We start from the raw sequence: 15,720 nt of genomic DNA, 5'->3' as shown, positions 1-15,720 counted from the left end.
CTTATTTGGTAATAGTTCAAAATGTCCCTCACTCACTCACAAAAGAAGATACCTAAAAGGCCAGGAAGAGCATTCACTCCAGGGCACCCGCAGACCCCTGTCCACCCCACATCTTCCACAGAGCCGCCACGGCCATCGCACCCACCTGCTCCAGACGATCAAACTGCTCCCTCGAAACCACTGCATTCCCCAACTACTGGAAATATGCTGAAGTCAACCCTCTCCTGAAGAAACCCTTTGCTGACCCAAAGAACATCAGGAATGTCAGTCCCATCTCCCTGCTTCCACTCGCAGCCAAGGTCATCGAAAAGGCAGTCAACCCCAGCTAGCAAACTTCATCGAAGCCAACGTCCTGGACATCTCCCAATCCGGATTCCTCAGCAATCACCACTTAGAGACCGCCCTACTTACCGCTACCAACATCCGCTCCCTCCTCGACTAGGGCCAAACGGCAGCACTCATCCTCTTGGACCTTTCAGCTGCCTTAGACAGTCTCCCACCACACACTAGCCGCCAGACTCCATAACGCTGGCATCCGCAGAAAGGCCCTTGACTGGATATGCTCATTTCTCAAAGGCAGAACTCAGCGTGTTAGACTCCCGCCCTACCTCTCGGAAACAACAGAGACCAGATGTGAGACAACTTTGAGAATGAGATTGAGATGTAGGATTTTGTACCTGCACCTTCTCAGGGAAGTGGAGTGGTGGGAAGGGGCAGAGTCCCAGTTTGATTTCTTGTGCGTTTTCCTTCGACTTACCAGGAGATTCGGATTGAGAGGAAGACCGACCCCAAGGAATGGCTCCTGTGACTTCTGGATCTCAAACAGGACTAAACTTTCAGCTTGGACCGATCTCGTAGAGGAGTCTTTCGGTATTTGGCAACGTAGAGTTTTGCCTAGTGGTCTCGTATAGCTTTCAGGTTTGTCAACGTACAGTCAGTGCAGACCTTAGGTTTGTGGTTCTACAGATAAATTTGGTGAAGATCTCTAACGGACATTTGATTATGACAGTTCTTACTGGGCTTAAAACCAGTAGTTTGGATGGATGGGGGGGGGGGGGGGGGGGAGAGGGGCATTGTCATGGGGCTGAGCCTTGCATTTACACTGTGTTAAGTTGACATGAGCTTATTAGAAGTTTAAACACCATTTTTCCCTTCTGCTGCCTTCTGCACACGGCACACATAATAAATGTTTAGAGTTTAGTTTAGCAGAGTGTTTTGCTTCACACGAGAATAACATGTTTTTCAACACAGTGGTTGTTCGGACTGAACAGTGCACGTTCTAGACATAACATATATGCAGCTGTGGCCACCTCTGATTTTGGCACGTTTAATAATGCCCTGCGTAGGCCTTCTCAGACATGCTTGGAAACATTCGTATGCTGAGAGCTTGTGCAGAATTTGATGTGTTCCACTTCTGCTAAATACCAGAGGTATGGGGCCACCTATGTAATCCCAAAGAGACCTTCTGTATATATAAAATAACCTACAAGCAAGGGAGGGTGAAATATAGGTATATTTTAAACCGGTTTCCATTTAGCATTATAACATGCTTTCTCCCTTTGTATTTTATGGAATAGTAACTATGCTGATAATCTTGTTGCTTATATTATGTCTGCTTGTATTATCTAAGATACTGCGCATGAGAACACAGCATTAAAAATAAATATTTCAAACTTGCATGTGTCTTCATTTACTCCCTGTTTTGGACTGATTTGTTAGTATAACTAAAGAGTGCTCATGTGTTCCACATTGCCTGAGGTAATCTAAGTTCCATGCTCTGGGTTGTCTAATCCTTGGGGTTATGGAAGAGCCAATGAGACACTGATGCTAGTCTGGTAGGGGATTTTGGGTACTAAGGCGAGTTTTGGCACACCCTAATTCACTGTGGTCCTGAGTGTGTAGGAGCAGAATCCCTGCTACAGCATGTCCCTTGCACACAGTAAAACCATGCTTTGCTCGATGCAAGGGTCTTAAAGACACGAGGTAGCTCCAGATTCGGAGACTTGGAAACAAACATATCACTGCACATAAGTGGCCCCTATATGGACAACGCACATTTACAGAGCAGAGCGGCATCAGTAGAGAGCCGCACAGCCCCACCTACTGGAACACAGAGACCAGAATGTACCTACTCCCTCTTGTACCCAGGACAAAGAACTGGGCTCCAAGGGTGACCTCTTGTTCAAGCCACATGGATATAACAAGCTGCAAGAGAGGCCTTCTGCCGGACGTACCCAGCTGACCATAACAACTGGACCTGTACTGGATCCTGCTGTTAGCCTTTGCCGGACATCCTCTTGGTCTCTAAATGCATTCCCTGAGGTCCTGGGGCCTTAGAAGAGTTGGATGTGGACTTTAAGAACTTGCTCAAAAGGTAAAATATTTGACAAGAAAGAACTTGGATTGAGGATGACCCACACTCCATCACGGTCAGCCTCAAATTGTGCCAATGTCCCAGTCTACTGCAACCATTTCCACTTTGCGCTTTTTGGAGCCGTATCGGAGTAAAACCTTAAACATTCCTCTTTGGTTGCCCTTATTTGATTTTTGTCATTTTGTTTATTGTTTTATAACTTGACTGTATTCATTTTTGATAGAGCAATGCGTAAAGATTTTATGCCCCAAGTTCAGCCTTTCTGCTCTGAGCCATAACTGCCAGGTGTGGAGCCCAGATTAATTTAGTGTCTTTTAAGGTTCACCCGGACCAGGGCTGTGAGAAACCCTTGAGGTGGGCAAATGAAGATCCAATTTTTTTGTGATTCCTCCCCCCTCCAAAAACCAAAAATCCTTTGCCTTCAAATGTTTGACTCATTTGACAGTGAAAAAAAACACCACACACTAGTGGCTGTATTGAAAAGACCAACAAGGACAACATACTACTGGATTCAATACATCAGGAAGTGTTTTCAATACAAGGAAGTTCTTTTGAGCTTCTCTCCTAATTACTGTATCAGATTTGCTTAATTTTGCACAATTCTGATCGCAGCTATATTTGTATTTGTATGTCGATTTGTAGAGCGCGATTGCTGCCCGGGGGCGTCCAAGCGCTAAAAACCAACAGAACAGGAGGAAGACCAGGGCGTTATCAGACGGCAGTGAAGAGGAATGTTTTTAACTGTTTCCTAAATGAGGTAAGATTGGGGTTTTTCCTTAGGTGGAGGGGTAGGGTGTTCCATAGCTTGGAAGCATTGTAGGTGAAAGTCCTATCGCCAGTTCTGGATTTTTTTATTTTGGGGATTGTGGCCGTGAAGGTCTGGTTGGAACGCAGATTCCTAGTGGGTTGATAGTGTGACACAAGGTTATGGGTGATGAGGGGGCCCGTTTTCCAGAACGCCTGGTGTGCAATGCATAAGGCTTTGAATTGTATTCTTTGGGGAATGGGTAGCAGTTATTTATTAAATTGTTTTTGAATGTTATCCGGTTTACTTCTCAATTTTAAAGATGTGTCTGATACTGTTCTTTATATGCAACATGCAATATGTCTAGGGGAAGGCAGTCGCTTAAGGCTTAGTGTTCAAGGTAAACCAGAAGATCCCTCTCAGAACCTAGTTGGTTTTTTTTACGCATTAGATTATTTTAGTTTGTAGAAGCTGTAGTGCAGCTCACACAAGACTGAGGCTGCCCTCCTTCCTAGTTCTCAATTGGGTTCAATATAGTGACTGCAAAGAGGCATGCTTGCATTACTTCAGTAGTAGAAGATGAGGGCTTGGCCCGCTAAAATCTCTCAGCTCCATGATGCTTGGTGCGTATTCCTTAGACCTCAACAACTGGATCTAGGTGGTCACATAGAAGAAAGTGATCACTATTCCTGGTGCTACTCAGCATCTTTCCTTGGCTATGTACATCATGTATTTAAGACCTGTGAAAGCGACCTGCATGCTATAGGAAGGGGTTTCAGGACAGGGTCATATCAGATTAAAGGGGAAAAAGGTCTTCTGTTAGGGACACCAGGGTCTCCGGTTAGAGACGCTTTGCACACCAGTTTGCACAGAGGTTAGCATAGGCATGCACCAGATGGGTGTTACCCATACAGAAGACACAGGAGTATAAGGGCCAGGTGCTGCCACTGGCACAATGCACATGGCTTAAAACTAGAATGGTTCAGAAAGAAACCTAAAGGAAGAGACCAGAGAGTGAAAATAACCTATGATTCTGGAGAAACACCCATCCAAGTGCCCCATAGGGACGTACCAGAGCAAGAGAAAAACTGATTTTAATCTATAAAGCTAGCTGGAGAATATAGGACTAGTGTGAGAAATCATGTGGCAGGGCAATGGGCGTCGAAGTGGGCATACAAGAACAAAATGACCGGTAATAGAAGCATTATGCTGTACTCTGGGGCTAGACCCAGGGTCTTCAAACTACGGGGTTCTGGCCAAAACCAGCATTACGCTGATAACAGTGCTTTGTTTTAAGTTGTAAAAAATGAGGGGCAGTAAGCTGCTCTTTAATGGGACATCACTAGCAGGTTTTGTAATTTATACTTCTGCTGGGAGTGTGTGTCAAAAGAGAAGGAACTCCAAAAATTCTTCCAAACTCTCACCCCTACTTCTAATAATCACAGTGTGGATAATTGTACGCATTAGAAAGCCTGCCTGACCAGAATAGTTTTTTGGTAAACATGCATTTGATTGCATTTTTAAAACAGTGACAGAACGTAACTGCAACATTTAAATAAGTCTAGACATATTTAAACAATTGAATATAATAATTGTGAAGAATTCTGAAGGGGCCAGATTTATTTTCCACTGGAGTATAGGGCATTAAAAATGTGAAGACCACAGGGCTAGACTAAAACTTTAATACCCAATAAAATAAATAGAAAAGGGAGAGTTAGGACATAAAAGTGCATAAAAATCAGAAACTAGTGGCAAAATATCTGTCATTTGAGCGAAAAGGGAGAGGAGGGAGCGTTCATAAACAAAATTAGCAATCTCTGCGTAGAACTGCCTGTTCAACATTCCACACCATGAGCAGATGAGCAAACATAGCACTTGACGTGTCCGCCATTCTTACTGCTGTGCACCAACACAACTCTAAACACTGAATGTGGAAACGTCTGCGTAATGGGACAGCTCCAAATCACGGCACCACCCAAATATTTTGCAAACTAACAAAGCCATTTCTAGGGCTTCAGAGTTAGAGGTGTATGCGGTCTGTAGAACAAGTCAAATTCAATGGAAAAAAAGTACAAGACACCACATTTCTTATACAGATCGACTGCTTCATTATGAAACTAAAAATACCAGTTAAAGATCCAAAATAATATAATAAAAATATTAGTCATTGGTGTATTTTCACCTAAAAAGTGCAGATTTATACACAGGTTTAAAATAAATAATACATGTGTTTGAAAGTTACAGAGATTTGGTCACTAGCAGGTTGAATGACTAGACACAGGGTAGAAGCTATGATTCAGAAATAACATGCCACAAAGTAGGATCGCAGATTTCTGGTGCACAAGTTCTGTAAGGAAGGCTTCAAGTAATATTATGGCAATAAGTGATTGGCATTCATTAAAAAAATCTCCAAGGAAAAGCTCTCAGACACTTGAAAGGTTTGAATACTTCAGGCAGAGAGAAATAAACTAGGAAAATGTACACTCATTTTTCATTTAAATAAACATTGAATTTAACTCTGCATAAAGACCACAAAGCAAATGCAGCTTCCACATGCCTTATTTTATATAACAGACACTGCTTAATACACTTTGACCGTAGACATTGTAACAAAGTGTATATAGACTTTACGGACTTCTGACATCTTGCAGACTGACTTTTTCCCCCCACTCTAGCCACAAGGGATGAGGAAGTCCCAAACTTAATAGCGGGGTGCATACTTCCATTACACTTTCCGATCAAGATACCCCTGAATTAAAACCCGCTTCAATCAATCTAGGGAACACTGTGAATATGCTGCTATGAGAAACTGTTTGACATAACCCAAGAAGATGACTTTTATAGGTAAACTGTTGCTTTGGGTACATAAATATCTCAAAAGTCTTTTTGCAAGGATGCGAGTTCTTCCCTTTACACAGTAAGCACGCCTTTCTTTGTGTCATGATCCTACTCAGAGGAGTGTTCTGTGTTGCGCCATGATTCAAACTAAGTATCTTGGAAATCATTCTTTACTACACAGAAAACAGAGCTGCTTTGCACTTCAGTTAAACCAATATCATCCAATTACAAAGTTGTCTGATCTGTAATAAACATAACACGAATAGGGGTATAGTTTCAAAGGAGTAAAAGCTACAAACAGTGATACAGTCATCTAGCATTCAACAGCGTAGCTGTTTCACCGGAAGTAGCCATGGCTCACTAGACCACAGCTTTCAGGTTTCAATGATACCTACTGGGGCTGGAGAAGGCAGGGGTTGGGGATGTATTGTCCTAGATATGGATGAAAGGATGTTACAAATTAATACAATTACACAAAGTATCATGGCAAGCGACATTCGATTCACTCACCACGGATCTCACTAGTCTTTTAAAAGCTACGATATGACTGAAAAATAAGGGTATGTGGTATGTTCATGGTACTGAGATGAGTCTAATTAAATTCTATGCAAAAGGCTTTGCAGTAGACCCATTTTCATTGTTTATTGGCTTTTCCTGCACAGCGCAGCGCAAGACAGTATGTGCCCTTTGTCATTCCCAAGGGAACCTGCATCTCACTCCGTCATATTCCTTGCTATAGAGCTCTACTTATTGTTGTAGGTGCCAGGCAAGCGATTGCAGGCAATCTTACTATGCAGTTCAAATTCTTATATCACCAGCACCACAGGGGATGGTCGGCATGACGAGAAAAAGAATATCTATGCAGTGTTCCATTGCAGTCTTCATACCACAACGCAAGTCTTGCTGGAGGCAAAGGCATTGTTCCATAAGAGTTGCTCATTTCCAGCAGTGAGTGTCCCAGTCTAGTCTTGATCTAGAAAAGCAGAGCTATGTCCATACCAATGCAAAGCTGCACTCTTCTTCATTTTGCAGTGGCACACCGGAGAGAGGAATGTACTGAAGACTGGGCAATTCCCCACCTTCTAAATGCATGGAAATTTACTTTTGATCAGGCCAGCAATCGGGATAAGAAATAGATCATTCTTGGATTTATTGTTTCTTACGTATATGACTGGCACATTCCACTAGAACAACTGGTCTGCCTTGATGCAACTATAGGCATCCTGCATCCAAGTGGATCATCAAAGTTCATAAGCAATACAAGTAAATACTGAAGTAAGAGGACAATCGCCAATTCTTCATCTTCCTGCTCTGTGTCCACTTTCTCTTAAATGATTTTTGTTTTCAATTTAAAACAAAAGAAAATGTCCGTTTTCAATGCATGCTATTTTTTTTCCTGCTCTTCGGCCCTTCCTGGGTTGTCTGGTGGTTGCAAGGGTGTCTCTAGAGGATCATGCGTTTCCTCGGGTGTGGCAAGTTTCACAGGAGACTCGCCGGGGATCAGTGGTGCTGTAGCAACCTAGCAAAACAGAAAGGAAAACCATAAATTGGATAATTTATCATTAAAATATGGTAAGCATTGTTATTAGAAAAACCACAAAGAAACGATTTCTCCTCCCTGCTGCACAAAAAGAAATCCATTAAAATCTAGCATCCGGGCACTGAACGGTAACATCCAAGGCCCTAGCCACTACACAAACCAACAGATTCATCTTAGTTACAGTTAAGGACAAGGACACGTTTTACATTAAAAAAAGTTGTAGAGGCTTATGCAAGCAAAGGAGCACTGAATCAGGGGCACTAAAACCTTAGGGACTACCAAGACACCCTTTTGAAATGGAGACCGGGGAGGTGCAAAACGTTTACTGTTGGCAATGCACCGTTAAGGGAAATTGCTTGGGTACAAGAGACAAAGAAGAGAATGTGACTATTTGCAAGCAGTTAAAATGACCAGCAGGAGAAAAAGGTGCCAGCAGAGCTCTCTGACCAGATCAAAGAATGACCACCAAAACGGAGACCCCAAAGTTCAGAAATAAACTATGATGAAGCCCAACATTTGATAATTTAAGGGTCAAAATAAAACTACAACACACCACAAGAATAGCTTTTGATTATGTGTACCCAGAAGAACAATCAATATGTAGTGACAGAGCACGAAATTCAGGAATACAAATCGATCTTATAAAGGATAAAATATGTTTGAAAATGGACCGGAGGAGTGAAGGAAATGTCTAGGGCTAATTGTAAATCAAGAATGTGCCTGAAGTCATAGAAAACCAGCTGAGCACCATCCTAAGCTCGAGTGTTACTTCAGGAAATCTTTTCTTCACCCCATTGAGGGATGCAGAGAGAAATCAAGGATATCAACATCAGCAACAAACACTGAGCACCTATTTGTACACCATGGGATCTTATTCATCACAGCACTAACTGTGGGAAGAGGGAGAGCGGTGAGGAATCTGCCAGAAGGCTGTTAACCACCAGAAATACCATCACCAAAAGTAACTTTCTTCTAATAGCTAAATTTTTCTGCAGATTACTCATCAAATCAATAACTCTTAAAGCAATATCGTCTGGGAGGAGGGATAGAGTAATGCTGGGGTGAACAAGTTACAGCGGACACTATCTAACCACAGATTCCTCACAATAAAACATCCCCCAGGTGCCAGACTAAATTTAAAGATCTTTTTTAATAGTATTGCTCCTGCACACTGCTAGGTGGCACCACACGGCTCTGCACTGGTTCCATTCCGGCTTGGAACTGACAAAGTGGAGCCACATGTGAAAGCCACCACCAGTGCGGGCTGTCTGTTTCTTGTCTCTTGCTTTTCCATCCACTCAAAGGCAGTGCATAAAGAATGGTTGGTTACAGTTGCGGAGTACTAACTTCTCCTGTTTTTAGATGTTCAATAGAGGCTAAGCCACAGAAGGGGAAGGGGTGATGGCAGTGAGGAATCCGATTAGAGAGTAATCATCAGAAAGAGAATTATCAAAGGTAACTTGTCAGCCGTGGTCGGTAATGGGAGTACCTGCAGGGGGTGACGTGGGGAGGGGCAGAGTGGGGGGTAGTAATCTATGGATTACGGAGCTTTACAGGTAGGTAAACATTTAAATAAATAAAACGAATTTCGTTGTGCACACTGCATCGCATTTGGGGATGCCCAATAAGGAATAATGTGATCGCAATAAGGAAGACAGTCAAAGCCAGGAGGCATATCCATACCAAGTAAAGGTCCCACAGTGGAATTCCAAACTGATGGGAGAAAAAGTTTGTCACCATTTTTTATAAATCAGCCAATCAAAATAATTTGAACAAGGTCAGTTGGTCCAGCAAACGAAGAAAGGCCGAAGGAGCCAACAAAAACGTTTACAGTGCCCACTGCAAGACGTTGCTGGGCTAACGTCAAAACAAAAATGACAACCAACAGCTTAATTAAAAAAAAATGTATACTTTATTTTTCAGTCTTTTAAAACAAAACACAGGAGTCATTGGAACGCAGAGTACATAGTCCATTGAGTTCAAAACGAGAAGGAGTGTCTCCAACCAGTTATCACACTCAAGATTCCACAGAAGCCCTCCTGGGCACAACATCACCAAGTGTTGACAGATTTCTATTGTCCTCTCCGTTGGCCAGGAGTCCCTCCCTTCTCCAAATTTGTGCTACCTTCCTCAGGGTCATTGGAGCTCTCACTGTATATTGATTCTGCATCAGTGACTGGGTCTAGGAGGGTTTCACAACGTTTGCTTCAATGTTAAAGATCCTCAGCTACCTTTTCGTTCTGCTGACAGATTTTCATACGGTTTGACTCTACCAGCGACCACTCATGTATGTCTTAATGCCAGTGTTCTATCCCGGATGCCTTTCTGCCCAGCCAATTGATGGTGATCCTGCATCTGGCCAACATCAATGGCAACTGTATGAATTTGTATGCCATTATCCAGACCCTTGGTCTCTTGATGTTGAGCAGGAAGTTCTGAGAAGTGTGTTCAATGTTCAGGTGTGTGGTCGTGTATATGTCACTGACTGCCTGGGACCAGAAGTTCTGTACCGCCCAGCTTTCCCATGCCAGATGCAGAACAGCATCATGGGCAACGGCCGGATTGGGCTGTAAATATGCGTTGGAAGGTCTTTAGGGTTGAGATAGGACCTTTGGAGGAAGTTATACAGTACCAGTTTGAAGCGGGCAATACCAGAAACTGATCAGATAATATCACCAACACGCGTTCAGTCCCCTTCGTCCAGTGGAGTGTCCAGGTCAGTGTCAAGCTCTACGTGCCTGTGGCAGGGCCGCCGTGTCAGACTGCATGGTCCTGTACAACAGTTATCAGATGTCTGCACGCACAGTAGAATCCCCAGAGTTGGGGTGCAGCAGGATAGTGAACCAAGTCACGTCACCTTGGATTTTTCGGCCAGTCCAGCGTGATGTAAGAGGTGCCCAGGACAGAGTGCACATTTTTGACATACCTCCTCAAAGGTCAAGAAGGTCTTGCTGGGGTATAAGCCTCCGAGGTGTGCATACCCTCCCTCCCGCCAGGCTTGGAAGGACATATTGTCCATCATTTGTCTGATCAGCTGCAATGTCCAGACCGTGAGTTCTCTGTGGAATGGGGCCCATTTCAGTACTGTCTAGGCGAAACATTACCAGATTTAGGCTGTTTGACGGACTATGTATGGGAGGTCCTTCGAGATCCCTACCCCCTACATTATTTATTCCAGCAGACATTGTACATCCACCAGAGCTTGTAGTAAATGCTTTTCCCAATGGTCTCCTACATCAGCCTGCATGTTGTAGGTGTGCAGAGTAGCACAGGTTGCAGCGTGGGACCTCCAGTACCCCATTTGCATACTGTCTGGTCAACGTTGGCAAAGACACCCTACTACGCCTGTCCAAAGCAGCAAGAGTATAGAGTTTAACTGTCTGAATACCCTCGTCGGATGAGGGCAGGATGTCTTCAGGACATACAGGCACCTTGGCAGTAGCACCATCTTGGTGATGGTCAGTCTGCCTACCAGAGACAGGGGCAGCATGTTCCAAAAGGTCACCAACTTCTTTAATGCATCCAGGATCCTCTCTATGTTGGTGAAGCTGCTGCTGTTGTGAACTGTGCCCCCCTGATCCCCAAGAAACTGAATTGAGTCCAGGAACAGGAATACAGCAACTCCTGACCTCTGAAGACGGGAAGCGACCACCACCACCACCACCACCACCGTCATAAACACCCAAGGGTCGCTATGAGGACAAAAGGGAGCATGTCAAACTGAAAATGATCCTGGTCCACCTTGTAATGAAGGTTACCCCTCTGGGACACCAGGATGTGTATACAAAAATATGAGTCCTGCAAGTCCAAGGATACCATCCAACTGCCCAGGCCCAGAGCAGATTGGGGCGGTAGTAGAGTCTGTACCAGAGCCAATACATGCCCAGTAATCGCTTCCAAGAGGACAGACTGTGACTGGAAGGGACCTGCTGGCAGTAAAACAACTAGAGGCCCCTGTGGTTCTGTGGGCCCAAAGGTATGCCAGAGGGAACTACAAGCCCATTGAAGATTTGCAACATGGTCTCTTTGAAGACCTCGATGGGCTGCGGGGGTCGACAACAGCTCGGTTACTAGCAGAGCACCAGGATCACCTGAGGAATCTGCTCCATGACCAGTGACCTCAATGGAGTTGGACTTACAGTTCTGTGCTCTTGTACCTTCTCTTTGTAGTCGGAGTGGTGGGATTAGGTGAAGTTCCATTTACACTTTTTTGCCTGTGTTTCGCCTGTACCTCGACTTACCGGTCAACTTCGAGCACAAAGTGGAATGAAAACGACCCCGTAACCAGGGCCAAGTTCAAGACAGCAACTTGGAGCAGGATCTACACAAAGGGCAAGACTTCTTGTGTTAAGCATCATACAACTTTGTCTCCCAGTCTCAAATTGCCCTCGGTGCATGAGCGATACAAAAGGGGATGATGGATGGTGGCAGAGTGGCCTAAAGCACGGTGATGGATTAAACCCAGATCTATTGACTGGGTGTGAGTGTTTGATTGGTTCAGATGCTCCGTCCATCACCACCCCCTTTTGTACCGCTTTGTTCGCCATAAGTTGGCAGGGTATGCTCAGACGTGAGTCCCTTGCTCACTTTGCCACTGGATTCAAGCAAGCCGGGCTGAAGACTGCTGAAATGCCAGAAACCGGTCCTCGGAAGCTTGTTTCCGGTCAAGGGAAGGCTTCGCAGTTCGGGCTGGACTGTTCCCATGAGGCACAGGGTCAGACTGATTTGCATATGGCCATGTCTGAACTGGGGTGGCAGAGTGGGCTAAAGAACGGTGATAGATTAAACCCAGATCAGTTGACTGGGTGTGAGTGTTTGATTGGTTCAGATGCTCCGTCCATCACCACCCCCTTTTTGTACCGCTCGGTGCATGAGGGCACACTTCTCACATGATTTACGAGCGGTAGCCCAAGCATCAAAAACACACCTTTTGCAGGTCTATGATCAACATCTGCTTACTGCAGAAGTTGCATAGCTTGAACCCTGTTTTCAAAGAGGACATTGTTACCTAGCACACTGTTAACAAAGTTTGGAAGTAATCGTAAAATCGACACATTGGGGAGGGCAGGTTCCAAATCCATGATTTTACATGAAGGAATGCGTTACTTACCTGTAACTGCAGTTTTTTCAGTATTGGCATCTTTCATAGACTCACATGCCTGAATCATTCACCGTCATCGGGATGGGAGTCCCAGGTACATAAATAAAATAATGTCTCATTATACATATAGAGTAATAGGCCAAGGGCCTCACATCCATTTGTAAAAAGGACCAAACTTCGGAGAAGAGCCAATCAGCTATCACCACCCTCTGGAATCTTCCTGGAAGGAGCTCTAGTCCCTCAGATTTTCGTAAGCACAGCGCTATGTAGTTGCATTACTGAGAGGACTAACAGAGCCTTTCCAGGGGAGGTGGGAGGATTACATGTGAATCTATGAAAGATATGAAAATTGGATAACTGAAGTTACAGGTAAGTAAAGCATTCCATATCCAGTATTAGGGTATCTTTCATAGATTCACAAGCCTGAATCAGAGTAGTAAGCAATGATAAGCACATTTCTGATGGTACAGTATCACAAATTCACAAGATCATAACTAGGGCTCCCGGTTTTATGGTATTTATTGTTTTGCCATTTCAGTCTGTATTTATCCATATTTATTTTTGGGGCATTTTTTCTGTATTTATCCGCATTTATTTTTGCCACAAGCAAAAGACGACGCTACAGCTAGTATTTTCCATATTTATTTCAGTCCCCAAAAACACATGTGCAACTGCATGTACACTGACACAAGAGCTGAGGGAACAACAAACTAAATGGCAACCAACTCAATACACAAGGTTCACAACGCAAAAGGGACACCACAAACCACCAGGCCGCAGAGAGACATGGGGTTAAGAGTGCATCCAGCTACAAGAGTTGGATCAAGGACTAGTTGTTGCAGACCCAGAACATTGAAATTGCCAGCAAGAGCCAGCATCCAACTGCTAGTGAAATGTGTAACTATAGATTATGCCCATAATTTGTAAATTATGGGCATAATCTATACAGTTACACAATTCACTGCTGTTACCTGTTTGTTTTAACTGTTTTATGACCATATATCTTAAGGGGACATTTAAAATCTAAACTCTGCGGACTCCCACTAACTACAACCGCACCACTAAAAGCATCTCTAAATGCTGCAGCGAGGCTCATCACGGGGTCAAAAAAACACTCCCACATCACCCCTGACTTGAAATCCCTGAATTGGTTGCCGTTTGAAGCCAGAATACATCTGAAAATAGCCTGCATGACACACAAGGCGGTACACCTAAACTCACCCGGCTACCTTGCTCAGAAATTGACAATCTCTGGGGGAATCAGAAACACGAGAGGCGCAAACAATCTTCTGCTGAAACCTCGAAGATTCCGGAAGGAGAAAACATACAAGCGCTCTTTCTCAGGAATGGCGCCTAGGATTTGGAACTCACTCCCTCCCGAAACCAGGCTTATCTCTTCCACTGCAATCTTCAAAAAAGAAGTAAAAGCTATCCTCATGGCTAAATTCACCTGTACTACTATCTCGAACCCTATCAACACCCTGCGATGATCTGTATTACTTGCTTGACCCCTTACCTATTTGTACGAGCTGTCTTAACACCCACTTGATTGCTTTGCAGCCACCCAATTTTATGATCTGTATTGTATGATCTACTGATTTACTTATTTGACTTTGTTCCCTCATGTTCCCTTCTGTACTGTGTGAACTATCGACCTACCTATTTGACTTTGTTCCCTCATGTACCCGTCTATGTAAAGCGCTCTGATATCTGCAAAGATCTTGTTCGCGCTATATAAAACTCTGAAAATAAATAAATAAATAAATAAAATAGCCATGGCCTTACAATCCTACTCGGTAACATGATTGGAGCAGCATTATTCACAGTAAACAAAGAACAAGAAAATGAGCTCATAAAACCGAATGCACAAGAAGCATAGCTGATAACCCCTTAAGGCCACATGAATTAGCTTCCTAATGGGATCAAGCTGATTTGCCCTTTTACAGAGTGGAGGCAGAGAGAGTAATTTACAGCAGGTAGTGAACAAACTCAGAGAAAATGCATGAAGTTCACTTACTCGCCTTGCAGAGGTAAGGGAGAGAAGGAGCGCCGTTTTCCAGGAGAGATACTTAAGATCAGCACTGTGTATTGGCTCAAAAGGGTGTTTCATAAGCTGGGCAAGAACTGTGTTAAGTTGCCAAGTGGGAGGTAAAGTCTTTACCGGAGGAAATATCCTGAATAGGCCTTTAAGAAACTGTTTAATCAACCTACTAGACCAAAGAGAAGGGCCTGCAGAGGATTGTCTGAAATGGGATATTGCTGCCAGGTGAACTTTAATGGAAGCGTGTGCAAGGACTGAATTCGCAAGATGGTGAAGGTAAGGCAATATTTGTTCCAGAGAAGATGAAAGAGGGTGTATCTATTTCGACTTGCACCAGATGCAGAACCTCTACCATTTTAAGGAATATGCTTTTTTGGTACTGGCCCGAGCCCGAGGCAGAACTGCCCTGCATTTCAGAGGAATATCTAGGCCATGGAATTCTCTGAACGCAGGAGCCAAGCCAATAATTTGAGTGATGGTGGTTCTGGATGTTGGACTTGTTCCTGGCTCATTGTGAGAAGAGAGGGAAACTGTTTCAATGGGATCGGCGGTTCTAGGGAGAGAAGATGAAGCTCCGTGAACCAGTGCTAGCGTGGCCATGCTGGAGCTATCAAGATGAGAGTGCAAGGTTCCTCTTTCAACTTCATCAGGACCCAGGGGAAATGGAGGAAAAGCGCACGCAAAGACGTTGAACCATGCGATCGAAAAGGCATTCCCTAGAGATCCCTTTTGGGGACGCCAGCTTGCGAAGTGTTGGCATGGTAGGGAATAGGTCCAGGTGAGGGGTGCCCCATTGGGAGAAGATGCGGTTGAGAGTCTGTTGATTCAACTCCCATTCGTTTGTTGTCTGCTTAGTGAGTCTACGAGAACATTGTCCGTTACTGGAACGTACTCTGCCCGAAGAGAAATTTTGTGATGAAGCAACCAGTTCCAGATTTTTTGTGACTCGTGAGAGAGGGTCAGAGAATGAACTCCTCCCTACTTGTGTCGTGGTATTGTCCGTCCAAGCACTAGAGACTTTTTTGATCCTTGGAAGGAATGCCAGAAGAGCTAGATAGACAGCTCGCAGCTCAAGGAGATT

The 15,720-nt window shown here is 44.1% G+C and overlaps 1 protein-coding gene across 1 annotated transcript in view; it reads right to left on the bottom strand.

Annotated features, from left to right (window-relative positions):
- Nucleotides 1-5,203: 5,203 nt before the first annotated feature.
- Nucleotides 5,204-15,720, bottom strand: part of ZDHHC9 (zDHHC palmitoyltransferase 9) — a 245,746-nt gene continuing 235,229 nt past the window's right edge. Inside the window, exon 10 of the mRNA XM_086918808.1 lies at nucleotides 5,204-7,476. Coding sequence (XP_086774934.1) covers nucleotides 7,342-7,476 — 135 coding nt within the window. The 3' untranslated portion in view covers nucleotides 5,204-7,341. The remainder of the gene's footprint in view (nucleotides 7,477-15,720) is intronic.

The sequence above is a fragment of the Lissotriton vulgaris genome, chromosome 4_1, assembly GCF_964263255.1.
Source record: "Lissotriton vulgaris chromosome 4_1, aLisVul1.2, whole genome shotgun sequence".
NCBI classification, from domain to species: Eukaryota; Metazoa; Chordata; class Amphibia; order Caudata; family Salamandridae; genus Lissotriton; species Lissotriton vulgaris.
This window is presented reverse-complemented; position numbering and strand designations above follow the sequence as displayed.